The sequence below is a fragment of the Triturus cristatus genome, chromosome 3_2 (assembly GCF_964204655.1).
Source record: "Triturus cristatus chromosome 3_2, aTriCri1.1, whole genome shotgun sequence".
Taxonomy (NCBI): Eukaryota; Metazoa; Chordata; class Amphibia; order Caudata; family Salamandridae; genus Triturus; species Triturus cristatus.
Genome location: NC_140584.1, coordinates 192,290,015 through 192,305,879, shown reverse-complemented (window position 1 = coordinate 192,305,879; position 15,865 = coordinate 192,290,015). Strand labels below are relative to the sequence as shown.

Sequence of the window (15,865 nt, the reverse complement as noted above, 5' to 3'; positions counted from 1 at the left end):
AGTATTACACCAAAGCTATTAATGATGCCCATCAGAAACAAAAAACTGTTTTCTCTATAGTTAAATCCTTTACCCACCCCAAAGCCCTCCAGCCCGAAATTCCGCCCTCCGAAAGTTTGTGCAACCAAATTGCGGATTTCTTTGAGAAAAAGATTGTAAACATCCAAAAGGATTTCCCGCCTCCTTTGTCTTCTCCTACTTTAGGCCCCCAAAAGCTTGTAGCCGAAAATAGCCATTCTCTTGGAACTTTCCAACCGGTCTCCCTCCAGCAGACCCGCAAGGCGATTTTGGCTTGTAAGTCCGGAGCACCTACCGACTCCTGTCCCCCCTGCATTCTACATCATCTAGTTGAGGTAGTTAATCCGACCATCAATGCCATCATTAACGCATCCTTAGCATTGGGGATTGTGCCTAATGAATGGAAAAAGGCTATTGTAAAACCCCTCATGAAAAAGCAGAACATATCGCCAACTGATCTGACGAACATGCGTCCCATCTCACTCCTGCCTGTTTTAGGAAAGATCACTGAACAGATGGTGCATCTGGAACTAAAAACATATGTCGAGAACCATAACATCTTGCATCCCCAGCAATCTGGGTTTCGCCCTGACCATTCCACTGAAACGGCCCTGATAGAACTCTCTGACTCCATCAAGTTCCTGCAGGATGAGGGAAAGCAGGCTGTCCTCATCCTGCTCGATTTAACAGCAGCTTTTGACACTATCTCCCATGTCATCTTGAATGACAGGCTGCGAGAGATCGGCGTGACAGATACGGCTTTGGCATGGGTCACATCCTTCTTGTCCAATAGGTCGCAAACTGTATCTTTGGGTCACTACCTATCCAGCGACAAAACCATTACATCTGGTGTACCGCAGGGATCCATATTAAGCCCACTTCTTTTCAACATCTATATGGCACCCCTCCTCGCTGTGATAGAGTCACACGGGATCCTCATTACGTCATATGCTGACGACACTCAATTGGTCGTCTCCATTGACAAAAACCGCACGGATACAGAATTGCGTTTTCAGAAATGTCTCACTGAGGTATTTCAGTGGTTAAACAAAAACCACTTGAAGTGCAACAGTGAGAAAACTGAAATCATACCATTAGGCCAGGATCTACTTTTCCGCCCGAGAGATTGGTGGCCCAAAGACTCTGAGGCTCCCCCCAGTGCTGTGTCTTCTGCGCGCAATCTGGGCGTACAATTTGATGCTACCTTATCTTTTGATGATCATGTTAGGATCACGGCTGGCAGCTGTTTCGGTCTTATTAAATCCCTAAAGAAATTTTTCGACTTCCTCCCCATTGCCTCTAGGAAATCGGTCGTGGTCGCACTGATACTCTCCAGACTCGATTATTGCAATGGGTTGTGGCAGGAGTGAAAAAGTCCACTTTGAAGAAGTTACAAAGTGTACAGCACGCGGCGGCACGGCTAGTGTTAAAACTTCCCAGGAAATCTTCAGCCTCAACTGCATTGAATTCTCTACACTGGCTGCCACTGCATAAGAGAATCCTTTTTAAACTCTTACTCACAGTTTTCAAATCTTTGAAAAATACAGGCCCTAAATACCTTGTTAATCGTTTCATTCATTACGATCCTGTACGATGTCTGCGATCCTCAGGGGCCAATCTTGTTATGATCCCGAGGCATAAATATAAAACTAGGGGCGGAAAAACGTTCACAGTTCTAGCAGCAAGGGCTTAGAATAACCTACCCGTAAATCTTAGACTGATTGGGTCTGAGTGTCTTTTTAGGAAACAACTGAAGACCTGGGTCTATCAGCAATCTGATACCTATGTATTGGCAGCTATCTAGATTTTTTCACCACATATTCTTTATACGCATGCTCAGCGCCAAGATGCTCCTTCCGGAGCGAAAGTTGCGCTTTACAAATACCCTATTAACAATAACAATAACAATAACAATATTCTGACCTATCTATATTTTGATAATTTGATATTCTGTCCACTCTATATTTTAACTTCGATATTCTGGGTAGTCGATATTTTGTAATCGATATTTAGGGTGTTCACCATCCACAAGGTTAAGCAGGTTTCACTGGCAAGACGTGGGCCGCTTTTGTCCTGTGGGTTAACAGGAGTCTGGTACATCTAGCTATTAAGAAAATGCAAGAGCAAAGGTTGCTAAACAAAGTGATTGGGAAATGATTTTCTCCAGTCTTCAGGTAATCAAGCAGGGAAGGGATCATCGGCAATGGAAGAAGTCTTCTTTCTTTTTCCCTTCCTGGCAGAGGTCTCCTTGCAGTTGGTCAACGGTGTATTTTAAAGGGTAAACCAGTCAGCTATTGGTGATAAGTTTCTGAACAATTTAATTAAACTATCAGACTTCCTCCTCTCTGATGTTTAGCAATGTGACACATTTATTTTACTAGTAGCATTCGTTATGGCAATAAAACCACCCCAGAGTTTCATGCATCAAAATACTAAGATGGCAGTCCCAGCCTAAGCTGTGAGGAGCTTGCTCTGCTACTATGAGTTCACCTTAGGTTTGATCAATTTAGCTCACTATGCTACAAAGAACATCTTCCCTGATATCCCATTTGGTCCGGGTCTCCTGTAGGGCATGGCTCCAGGGTTGCTGGGCAGACACCATTTCTTAATAGGAAATGTGCTGTAAAGGTTTTTGACACCCCACACGTCTAACAGGGCATTCATATGTGAGTTCTCCTCCTTCCAGGCTACTGCTGCTAGATCTGTTGAAGTAGCAGATGGGAGGCTAGGGTTCTCCAAAGGTGTAAAAGATGTGATCTCAGGCAGAAATTTGTAAGTCTTTGGAATGTTTTAATGTGAGCTAAGGCATTTTGTTTTGTCATAACACACATATTATAAAGCATTGGCAATGCCAATAGGTTGGACTTTAAAAGAATGTTGTATAGTAATGTGAAGCATTACAAGTAAATAGCCGGGGAATGGATATGTATTGGAGTAGAAGCAAAGATCTATAAAATAATATTGGTGTAGGTTAAAAGATCAGGTGAACGTTGCACTGCCAGGCCACACTTACATCAGTAGAAGGGTTAGTGACTACCCTCCTCCCACATGTGCTACTTTAAGGAAAAAAACAACATCAATTACTAGTTATCTAGGACACTTTACTAGTGTGCCTCTGAAAGTCCAACTCAGGCGTCTGGATAAATAAACCAAAATGATCACAGCTGTGTGGAGGGCAAGCAATTTAATTTTTTGTGTGGAAGCACTCTACATCTGTCTAGCTAAAACACGTACTCCTGGCTCCCAACTTGAAGGAGAAGCCAAAGCACCCCTCGTGTGCTCACATGATTGCCTGGCAACAGCTGTGCTGTCAAGCCAGACCATAACAAGTAAATCAGATGTCACCAATAATATTTTCAGATCACTTTGCCTCAATGCTGTGAATATTATATTGTATTCTAGTTTATTCTTTATGTACTTATAATATGGTTCAGATACCTAAAGTTCAGATATTAAAAAATAAATATCACTTAATTTTCTAGAAAAATTATAAACTCCTGTCACAGGGCAATTGAAAAATGTAAATTTTTTAATACTATGGATAATGTATTAAGCTGCAGTTGGAGTGGTATTAACTTCACTCTTGCAACCCATCGTTGTACTCTTTGCAACTGCACATGAATCATGGGCATTGATAGTTGCCACACCAGTGACAGAAATAGAAACTAAAACAGTGTGAATCTTTAAACAGAGTAAATGTGAATGTGCCCCGTTAAGAAGCTCTAGGCGCTGCAGGCACTACAGCTATCAAATAACAAATTACCATATCAAAAATACAGGCAGTCATGAAAAAAGATGGACTTCCTTACAGTATCCAGGATCATTCATGTCACAGTAAAGTAGGTATAAGGGTCAGCTTCGGAATGCATGATTAATAAGTATTGGTGTGCAATGATAATACACATAGGATCTGGAGCCTCTAAGTAATTTGTTCCACTTCAGCAACTGTTTGACATTAAAGTCAGGGTTAATGTTCGTTAAAAAAAAGTGCTAGTAGCTTCCTAGCACAGAGAAAATTAATAAGTAAATATTCAATCGTAATGTAATTTAAAATAACCCTTACATAATTTACGAGCATACTTCCACTTTACTTATGAGTATCATTTTGGGGCATAAAGCCAGATGAATGGATAAAAATGATGGCCTGGAATGCGGCCCAGCATATTTACCAGTCACTGAGATCGAGTGGAGCATTCCATTAATAAAATATTTATTTTATGTTTTGGTTCTGTCTTTCTATTGGCTAACCCTGGCAAAAAAAAACTAAACTAGCTCAAAGACACTTTTGGAATTTAAATCGTAGTTTCATTGACTAACCATCTATTACAATTTGTTTTCTACCATTTGTTTGGGACAACCCTCAAATCTTCTAATTTCTCCCCGTCTCCACCTCCTAACTCAGGCATGCCGCAGATGCTATCGGTTCCAGGAGGACACTATGATGCCTAATGCTCAATCATTCCCAGAGATATTCTTCCTCATATCCTCCATAGCATCTTAAAATATTTCCCCACAAGATCTTCTTCCCACCACCACAGATCAACATGTAGGACTTCTATTGACAGTAAGATGTGATAAATCTCTGTCACCACCTTGACTGGAGACCACGTTTGCCTGCTCAACAAGCAAAATTACCCCGCTATTAGATTTTGGAGATCCAGATCCCTACCCATCACTTCCTACATAAAGTACACTGTCACCTATCTCTGATAGAGATATGCTATAAAAATGTGAAATAAATACATACTTTGTTGCCAAAATTCTAAACATTATCCTAATCAGCAGCAAATGGACCTACCGCTGATGTATTTTCCTGGTCAACGTCTTAAACACTGCTTTACGTACGTTGCAACATTCTGAGTCTACTTCCTTCTCAACATACAGACAGCACATGGATTAAATTAATAGGTACCACCACATCATATGCAAATCATCATTCCTGGAGTTCAAGTCACTCTATGGACTATCTCACCCCAATACATCCAGCTAATGCTGTAGCACTGTATTCTTGCTGCCTTCTCCGTTCTCTAACATTACACAATGTATCAGTCCAATGAGTCCCTTGCACAGTCTCATGCCTTTGATAATTTTCCTCACTAGCTCCCTGCAGTGGAAATCACTCCCAAAATATCAAGTCCTTGGGCTCTCAATGAATTTTAGGCAATGCTCAAGTTCAGCCTCTTCCCCTGTGAAGGTACACTGGACCACCCTATACCAACAGTGAAAATGGTGATGTCACCATGGTGGCTCTACTGAAAAAATATAAAACACTGAATCTTTGCCTAGAGGGTCCCATGTTTGTTTCACTCACTCAGCAGATTTCGTTTGGTTTCTCCGTAACAAGCTCCCTAAGCTACCATTTGGTTTAGAAAAAAAAAAGATTATGTTCTGTTAGCGGGTTTATAAAGCGCAACAGCTGCCCCGGCAAAGAGGTGTCCCGGCGCTGAACAGCAGTGAGATTACCAACTCAGACAAGGGCTAGGGGAGACCTACGGAGTGGGGAAGAGAAAGGTTTTTATGGCTGTCCTGAACTCGAGATAATTATTAAGCCCCGAATGTAGGCCGGCAAGGAATTCCAAAGGATGGTCGCTCTGTTCCGAAAGGAACGACCTCCGGCGTGAACCCTCCTAATTCGGGGGATCACCACGAGGTGTTGTCCCATGGAGCGAAGCTGGCGGGAGAGGACATAGGGTAGAAGCAGGTCAGTCAGGATTTCTGGGGATGCCAGTTTCAGGGTTTTGAAGGCTATACAGAGAGCCTTGAACTCAATTCGCCTAGCCACAGGCAACCAGTGGAGACGGCGAATGGCGCTAGACACTGAGCAGAATCTACTCAGACCGAGGAGAGATCTTGCGGCCGCATTCTGAACTCTCTGAAGCCTCTGTATTTCAGCTTTGTTAGCACCCAGATACAGTGAACTGGCGTAATCAAGTCTTGACATAATCAGGGCCTGGATGATGATCTGCCTGGTAGGGGCATCAAAGAAGCCCAGGATGGGTTTGAGTCCTCACAACAATCTGAAGCAAGTTCCCGCTACCTTTTTAGTTTGAGTCTGAAAGTTAAGCAAAGCATCCATCCAGACCCCAAGATTCTTCACAGCTTGCTTGGGGCGGGGACAGTGCCTAGGCTCTTGGGCCACCAGTGCTCGTTCCATAGACCATGGTCCTTTCCCACCAACAACTCCTCTGACTTGTTGGCATTCAGTTGGAGACAGTTGGCGGTCATCCACTCAGCAACTGTTGTGAGATCACCTTGCAATTTCACAGCGTCCTGCTTGAAGTCGCTCGAGAGAGCCATCACCAACAGTGTGTCGTCGGCATAGGAGACCGTGGTCAGCCCTCTGCTCTTGGCTACTCTGGCCAGAGGTTGAACGTAGAGGTTGAAAAGCAGAGGGCTCAGGGAAGGGCCCTGTGGTACCCCTTAACTTATTGGAAAGATGCTAGAGGTAAAGGGGGGAGCTATTACCTAAAACATCCTGTCTGCAAGGAAAGATGCCAGCCACTACAAGGCTGCGCCAGAGACTCCCACCTCCTCCAGGCGTCGTAGCAAAATGGAGTGAGACACCGCGTTGAACTCGGCAATATGATCCAGATCACGGCCAAGAGACTGTGGCTGCGGCGAAAACCATTTTGGGAAGGGTCGAGCCTGTTGTTGGAGTTTAGATATTCCGTGAGGAGAGAGTTAATGTAGGCCTCCGTGATCTTTGCAGGGTAGCAGGGAGATTGACCTGAAGTTTTCTGGCTTTTTGGGGTCTGAGGAAGGCTTTTTAAGCAGGGGTATCACCCTGGCCTGCTTCCAAGCAGTAGGCACGACCACTGAGCTGAAGGACCCATTGATCACCTGTTCCTAAGGACGAAGGGTAATGGGTAGGATTCTTCGAAATTGGTCAGGCTTCAGAGGATCGACTGGAGAGCCCGACTTGACTTTAGAGCAAAACGTGATCAATAGATCCTGACGAATAGGAGAAAAAGCCTCAAGTGAAGCCTTGATGTGATTGCAAGATGCCTCAGGGGGGCCGGGTTGGACCATAGGGAAGCATTTATAAATGTCTTCTACATTCCTAACAAAGTAGGCAGCAAGCTCTTCACACTGCTGATTAGAGGTGATCAGTGGGCCTACAGCGTCTCTCTGGGTTTTAAGGTCAGAGACTATCGAGAAAATTCTCTTTGCCGGGTTAGTACTCTTGCTGATTTGCTCAGCATAAAATGCTGCACGCTCAACTTGGATGGCCCTGTGATATCTTCTAACGGCAGCCCGGTAGTACTCCTTAGAGGTCGGGTCATAATCCCTTCTCCAAGTTCTCTCCATCTTTTTGCAGTTTTTGCGCAAAGCAGCTAATTTAGTGTTGTACCATGGGTTAGATTTGGAGCGACGATGCATGGACAATTTAGCAGGAATAAGGCTATCCAAGGGCTGACTAATCCAGTTGGTAAAGACCGAGTTAGCCTCATTGGGGTCGGTCGGGAAAGCTGGGTAGGTAGCGGAGAGGTGACTTTGGAATTGGTCCCAATTCAGTTTATGCCAGGGGCGTTTCAGAGAAAATGTTTTCACTAAATTACGCGTAGGCGTGATGTCCAGGATGGACATGGGGACTAGATAATGATCTGACCAACCCATCGGGACAGGGGGTCGGGCGGTGAGGGTAGGTATATTAGTAAACACTGGGTCCAATAGGTGGCCAGCTGAGTGCGTTGGACCTGAGACCTGTTGATCGAGGTGACAAGCTGCAAGATCGGTCAAAACATTATTCACTTCGGGGTCAGAGTGATTGTCCAGGTGTAAGTTAAGATCTCCAGTGACTGTAAAATTAGAAGCATTGACCGCTAGGGTATTGACTGTCTCGGTAAGCGCTTCCATGAACACTTTAGAGGGGCCCGGGGGTCGGTAGATGAGTAAACCTGTCATGGTGTAGTTGGGATTAAGGGTGATTTTTAAATGGGCACATTCGCAACGGCAACGGGTTGCTTTATAAAAGTGCAAAGGTAGCCGGTTTTGAAAATAACCGCAATACCCCCGCCTCTCTTTACCCTGTTGAGGGTATGTATCTTATAGCCTTCCGGGAGTGCGAGCACTTGCTCTTCGACCATGTCCTCCGAGAGCCAGGTCTCTGTAAGAAACAGGATGTTGGGGGACTCTGCTTCCAGGAGATCATGGACATCGGAAATGTGTTTGGCTAGAGAGCAGTTAAGGTGGAAAACAGTCATGGAATTACTCAGAGGGGGGCTGCTGGGCTTTGCCGGGATGGCAGACACAAAGCCACAACATGTGCAGCCAAAGGGACCCTCTAGTCCATACAGATTAAATTGTTTGCACCTGCCCAACCGCATCCTGATTGTAAGCAGCTCATTCCGAGCGTAAGTGTACCTCATTTTATCTGAATTGGCAGAATGTCGAGCGTCCGGCGACGAACTGGCGCAGATGGGCCGAACACTCATGCTGCTCATGTAGTGCCCCCGGTAGCAGAAATTAGGGCAGGGGGGTGGAGCCACGTCCCTCCACACAAACAGCAGAACGCTGCGGTGGACCAGGGACGGCGGGAAACGTATGAGAAATGCTCAGGTAAGCTTCGGTTTTAAAAAGCAATAAAACAGAGAATACAATTCTTAAAGCCAAGGTTTTAAAAATACAACAGTGCAAATCAGGTTTAAAACAATGGTGACCTTGCCGAGTGGTGTGCTGTCACCTCACGCTGCACAGCCGGACACTCATGCTGCTAATGTAGTGCCCCCAGTAGCGGAAATGAGGGGAGAGGGGTGGAGCCACGTCCCTCCACACAAACAGCAGAACGCTGCGGTGGACCGGGGACGGCGGGAAAAGTATGAGAAATGCACAGGTAAGCTTTTGTTTTAAAAAGCAATAAAACAGAGAATACAATTCTTAAAACCAAGTTTTTAAAAATACAACAGTGCAAATCAGGTTTAAAACAATGGCGACCTTGCCCAGTGGGGCGCTGTCACCTCACGCTGCATGGCCGGAAACTCATGCTGCTTATGTAGTGCCCCCGGTAGCGGAAATGAGGGGAGGGGGGCGGTGCCACGTCCCTCCACACAAACAGCAGAACGTTGCGGTGGACCGGGGACGGCGGGAAAAGTATGAGAAATGCGCATGTAAGCTTTGGTTTTAAAAAGCAATAAAACAGAGAATACAATTCTTAAAACCAAGTTTCTAAAAATACAACAGTGCAAATCAAGTTTAATACAATGGTAATTTTGACGAGTGGCGTGCTGTCACCTCATGCTGCACGACCGGAAACTCATGCTGCTTAAGTAGTGCCTCCGGTAGTGGAAATGAGGGGAGGGGGGCGGAGCCAAGTCCCTCCACACAAACAGCAGAACGCTGCGATGGACTGGGGACGGCGGGAAAAGTATGAGAAATGCGCAGGTAAGCTTCGCTTTTAAAAAGCAATAAAACAGAGAATACAATTCTTAAAACCAAGTTTTTAAAAAAACAACAGTGCATATCAGGTTTAAAACAATGGTGACCTTGCCAAGTGGGGCCCTGTCAGCTCACGCTGCACGGCCGGACACTCATGCTGCTTATGTAGTGCCCCCGGTAGCGGAAAGGAGGGGAGGGGGGCGGTGCCATGTCTCTCCACACAAACAGCAGAACGCTAAGGTGGACCGGGGACGGTGGGAAAAGTATGTGAAATGCGCAGGAAAGCTTCAGTTTTAAAAAGCAATAAAACAGAGAATAGAATTCTTAAAACCAAGTTTTTAAAAATACAACAGTGCAAATCAGGTTTAAAACAATGGTGACCTTGCCGAGTGGCGTGCTGTCACCTCACGCACACATTATTGGTCAAGACACATTGGATGATTTCTCTCAGCCCAGGGGGATAGGGGTGTATCATCTCTCCTTTTTATATTTGAGACCGCCAGGATTTCCCTGGCAGTCTTGAAAAGCAGAAATGTATGTAAGAATGACCATCATACCTTGGGCACGCGTTCTGGTGCATATTGAACAGCAGCACTTTGGCGGCTGAGCCATTGTATAAAGGTTTTCGCCATCAGACCTTTCCAAAGATTCACCATCAGTAACCAGGGTCTTACCCTCATTCTAAATACAGCAGAGGAACTACAAGTGTGGAGGAGTGAGAGTATCCCTGATTTACAGGGGTGCCACCGCTGTGCCTTTGTGCTACTAAATGTACATTGTCCAGTCTATTTCCTGCAATGACTAACACATTGCTTAGCCCACAAATGGTTTAAATATTACACACTTCCACTGTTTTTATATACCGCCAAACTGAAGTCCGTGTAAACTGTTTCTCATCGAGATAGTATGCGTCCTGAAAAATAAACATACTGGGGTGGACATGTGGCCTAATTGCTAGAACGGTTGACCTCGAAACTGAGGAACTGGGTTCGAGTCTCGGCAGGGACGCTTAACATATTGTGATTCTGGGCAAATCACTTAATTTCCCCTGCCTAACAAAATGAATGTGTCTGTCTGTAAAGCAACTGGTAAAGCGCTCTCATGCCTTCAGGCAGGGCTGGACTGGGAACAGCAACCAGCCCTGGCAGATTGCTGCTAGGCCGGCCCTGGGATTTTACCTCATAGGTTATGTTTGGGTTAGGTGGAAAGTTTGGGTGGAAACTGTGCCATAATTTGGATAAGGGTGGGGCACTTAGAACATGTGATGAGCAGGAAGACCCATAATACTTTCCTTTGTTCTGTGAGTACTAGGTCCAGAGGGATCACTGACATAATATCGACTACCAAAATATAGACCTACAAAAATATCGATGCCAAAATATCGAATGCAAAAAAATCGAATTCCTATCTACAAACAGGTAAGTCCAAAAATATCGAGTCTAAAATATCGTTGTTAAAAATATAGTCAGTCAAAATATCGAATTTTTTTAAATGTATTAAAAGTAATGTAAAAATAATAAAATAATAAATATAATTAACTAAAACATATTTAAAAATAATTAAATACCCTTAAAAATAATAAATATTTAATGTAACTTCAAAAAAATAAACTTACATTTTTATTTTTTAATAGATATATATAAACGTAATATTAATACAAAATAATCAATATTTTTACCGTAGGATAGCGGCTGGGTAAAATGTACCATTACCACTCCAGTGAGTGCAACAGTAGGGAAAGCGTCAGATAGCGTAGACGTAAAAATAACTATTCCCACTCCAAAGAGTGCAACAGTAGGGAAAGCGTTGGATAGCGGGAGGGTAAAATTTACTATTCCCACTCCACTGAGTGCAACAATAGGGAAAACGTTGGATAGCGTATGGGTAAAAATTACTATTCCCATTCCAAAGAGTGCAACAGTAGGGAAAGCGCTGGATAGCGGGAGGGTAAAATTTACTATTCCCACTCCAATGAGTGCAACAATAGGGAAAGCGTCAGATAGCGTAGGGGTACAAATTACTATACCCACTCCAAAGAGTGCAACAGCAGGGAAAACATTGGATAGCGGAAGGGCAAAATTTACTATTCTCACTCCAGTGAGTGCAACAATAGGGAAAGCGTTGGATAGCGTATGGGTAAAAATTACTATTCCCACTCCAAAGAGTGCAACAGTAGGGAAAGCGTTGGATAGCGGGAGGGTAAAATTTACTATTCCCACTCCAGTGAGTGAAGTAGTAGGGAAAATAATAATTTAATATTTTTATTTTAAAAATTTAATTATTAATACCAATACAAAAATTATTAAAATGAATTCCCAATCACAAAATATTTATTCATCAAATAATTATAAATACCAATAAATATTGTTTATTTAATTAATTACCTATTAATAATTAATTAACAATTACTTTTCAATACCAAAAATGATTAAATACAAATAATACGAATTAATAATTAATTAATAGTAAATTAATTATCAATATACTAAATTAATTTCAATAATTAAATATTTAAAATTAAATTACTTCTCACCATATTCCCCTATAAACCCACAACCCACTACAAATAATAAATTAAAACAATTAACATAATTATCAAATAAACAATTAATACAAATGAATTACCAATTAATACAAATTAATTACCAATTAATAATTAATCAACAACCAATTACCAATTAATACAAATTAATTACCAATTAATAATTAATCAACAACCAATTAATTTTCAATACCAAAAATTGATAAATATTCAAAAATACCAATTAATAATTAATTAATAGTAAATTAATTATCGATACACAAAAATATTTTTAGCAATTCATTCATTACAATTAAATTAGTACCCACCATATTCCCCAATAAACCCACAACCCACTACAAAATATAAATTATTACAATTAGCATAATTATCAATTAAACAATTAATACAAAATAATTACCAATAATACAAATTATTTTCCAATTAATAATTAATCAACAACCAATTAATTTTCAATACCAATAATTGATAAATAATAAAAAATGCAAATTAATAATTAATTAACATTACATTAATTATCAATACCAATAAATAAAAATAAATATTTACTTAATTATTATTAAATTACTTCCCACCCTATTCCCCTATAAACTCACAACCCGCTACGGAATTAAATTACGCAAAAATGTATTAACATAAAATTCATTACTTTTAAAAAATTAAACATACATTACAAAAAATATTATACACTTTTAACACATATACTAACATGCAAAACACTTTAAAAAATCGATATTAATAACAATTCGATATTTTTTCATGCCTATATTATGACATTCGATATTACTTACCTGCAATTCGATATTTTTAACGACTATAATATGTCCATTCGATATTGTGTCCATTCTATATTTTAGATTCGATATTATGTCCATTCGATATTTCTTTTTCGATATTATGTCTAGTTACCGGTCCAGAGAGAATGTGGGCAGATAGATGCTGGGTGGGGAGGAAATGGGTGGATTCAGAAGTGGGAATTCAGAGGACATCACAACTGTGGGACACATGGCATTATGAACACCTTGGCCACAAGGGTAACGGATCTTTGTGAAAGAACAGGATAAAGTAGACGGTGGCAGCTTGCTACAGGGCAGCAGTGACCTGTCTGTACGGGCTCAGGGGCCATGACCACCACCTTTTTCCAGGCAAGTATAGTGCCTGTCAGGCTGAACTCACGTCGACCTGACAGACAAACTTCTGGTTCAGGTAAGGCAGCCAGGAGCTAGCCATGGTCTAAACGCACAATCTCCTGGCTGCCTAAGATGGCCTCCTCAGCCTGGCAAAAGTGCCTCGAGGCCCTCCTCCTCTGACGAAGGGATGCCTCACTGATTGCCTTGGACCTGGGCGCTTCAGTTTTAAGCCCTAAAGTGTCCAGGGATGAGTGTCAATCAGTGACACCTCATCACAGATTGGGGTAGGGTCAGCAGTCTCATTGACCCCATCTCACTCTATGACAAGATTGAGACTGCTGCCTTCCCTCATTGGCTAAACTTAGGTCAGCCAATGAGGGAAGGCAGCAAACCCAACCCTCCTTGGACCTCCGTGGCTTGATATTGCTGCCTTTCCCTAAGGTCAGTAAGTGAGGGAAGACACGGTTTCAACTCTCCTGAGACATTCGAGGCTTGGGACTGCTGCCTTCCCTCATTTGTTGACCTAAGGTCAGCCAATGAGGGAAGGTAGCAATCCCAATCCTCCTGGAACCTCCTAGGCTTCCCTGTTCTAGAGCTGCTGTTGAGGTAAGGTTTATGTTTTTATTTTGTTTGATGTGTGCATGCAGTATGTATGAGTATATGTGTCCTTGTTATTGAGTGTTGTGAATGGGTGTGTATTTGAATGAATGAGTGTGAGTGAGGTGCATGTATGAGTGTGTGCACCCCCTCCCTGGTAAAATAATCATCTGCAACTGTTACAGGGGTCGGAATGAAAGCCAAAATCTGCACCTGCAATAATATCCAAACCTGCGCCACACAGCAGGAGGCCTTGACTAGAACAGGGACATAGGGACACGGTTCAGTAATGGTAGACAAATCTGAAAGCAGTTTGCGAGCTGGCAGTCTACTGTGGAAATACCAGAGTGGCACAATGGTAGGGTGCCCAGACGTCCCGGATTTGCCAGGACAATCCTGGTTTTCACCCGCTGACCCGACAGATTTTTATACAGTCTTTATAGGGTGTTGACTGAAAACAATGAGAGGCACTTTTTTGGGTGTTCTACAACTGTGCTAGTTACCAGCTGATATAAGTAAGCCATTTAATTAGTAGGTATGATGTTGGTTGTAGAAATTGCATTTTATTTATTTTCTTAATGCATCTTCTGTAATCCTACGTTGATGAGAGCTGTCATTCTGCGCCATTCAGTGGATGAAAAATGGTAGTCCTTCTTCTATTTTTCCAATACGTCCCAGTTTTTGGTTCTCAAGATCTGGTCACCCTACTCAACGGCCGGTCTGGCCCTCAGTAGGAGTGTATTTAGAATGATACTTTCCCTAACAGGGAATACCTATCCTCCTCTCCTCCTCCTCTTACACTTCTCTTTTTGCCTCGCAGGTCCGCGCCAGTGCCATCGCCCAGGACGCAGACCAGAACTACGACTACGCCAGTAACAGCGTGGTGCTGCACCTGGACTCCGGGGACGAGATCTACGTAAAGCTGGACGGTGGGAAGGCGCACGGAGGAAACAACAATAAATACAGCACCTTCTCAGGTTTCATTCTTTACCCAGACTGAGGCCAGGCCGCAAGGACGTCCCTACGTATTGTTGACACTGCCTCCACGAGTCACGTGAGCTCGTTGTTATTATTTATCGATCCATTTTATGGTTCAAATCATGGATGGAAAATACGTCATCCCTTGTGTCTGTGAGCGTAGTCGTCAAACATCGGCTTCTGCGACCGGATCTGCTCATTAATGAGCGATGAAAATGTTTTCAAGAACAACTGTAAAACGTGGATTGTCAGATTGCCATTTTTTTCTTAATAAACATGTTTTTGTTTTTTTATTCATCCAGTGGGAATCCCGATATTGAATTAGAAAACGGCGCATTGAAGCTTCCCGTGCTTGTTTGCTCAAATGTATTTATTTTATGTGAACAAAAATCCCTGTGCGGTTGATACGATATCATTGGAGTCTCGTTTGATGTCTGCAGAAAACATTAAATTTAAGTTTTTAGACAATTCCTTTTGTAATCGTGTCTCTGAATTCCACTAATCACCTGAAACGCGAGCGAGCACGGTGTGGTGTCTTGAAATGTGCAGGCAGTGAATTGGCTGGCAATGCAGATGTCCCACTGCAGGGAGTGGGACATGAAGACATTTAAAAATGTTAGCTTGATTTTGATTAAAAAAAAAACGACGTAAAATAACAGTGTTTGAAAACAGGAACGGTACTGTGTCAGATGTATATTCATTTCCAATTAAAAGTTAAAAGAAGACCTTACATTTGAATAGCGAGTCTATGGTTTAAAAGAACATTACCCCACATGATGTTTACAGGTGGTACAATAGATGAGTAGGTTGAGCGCTTGCTGCGGAGATTTGTGTGTATATGCGATTTGTATACTCGAATGCAGACAAGGCCTACTCGAGCTTTCATTATTCAGCGTTTGATACAAATGTTCGGGGTAATATGTAACATCTAATTTAAATTGGCAGCTGTTGTGACTCAACACTATAGGTTTCTGGTTACCACATATTTAATTCATTTACATTGTCCATTTAAATGCATAGGCAATATGTGCTATACAATTGGTATTAAACACCGAAAAAGACCGATATTTTCGGTTATTTAGGGGAGTTATATATCGAAATTACTGAAGTGCGCACCTCGATTGTAGCGTGCTGTGGTGCAACATAGATGCATATCAAATTTCCCATATCTGAAACAGTTATGCACATTTTTAGGTCTCGCCTGACCCAGCGCATGCGCTGGTCT

General features: G+C 42.5%; 1 protein-coding gene across 1 annotated transcript in view; it reads left to right on the top strand.

Annotated features, from left to right (window-relative positions):
- The window catches only part of C1QL2 (complement C1q like 2), a 91,709-nt gene extending 76,601 nt beyond the window's left edge, over positions 1-15,108 (top strand). Inside the window, exon 2 of the mRNA XM_085647470.1 lies at positions 14,483-15,108. Coding sequence (XP_085503596.1) covers positions 14,483-14,662 — 180 coding nt within the window. The 3' untranslated portion in view covers positions 14,663-15,108. The remainder of the gene's footprint in view (positions 1-14,482) is intronic.
- The last annotated feature ends 757 nt before the right edge of the window (positions 15,109-15,865 follow it).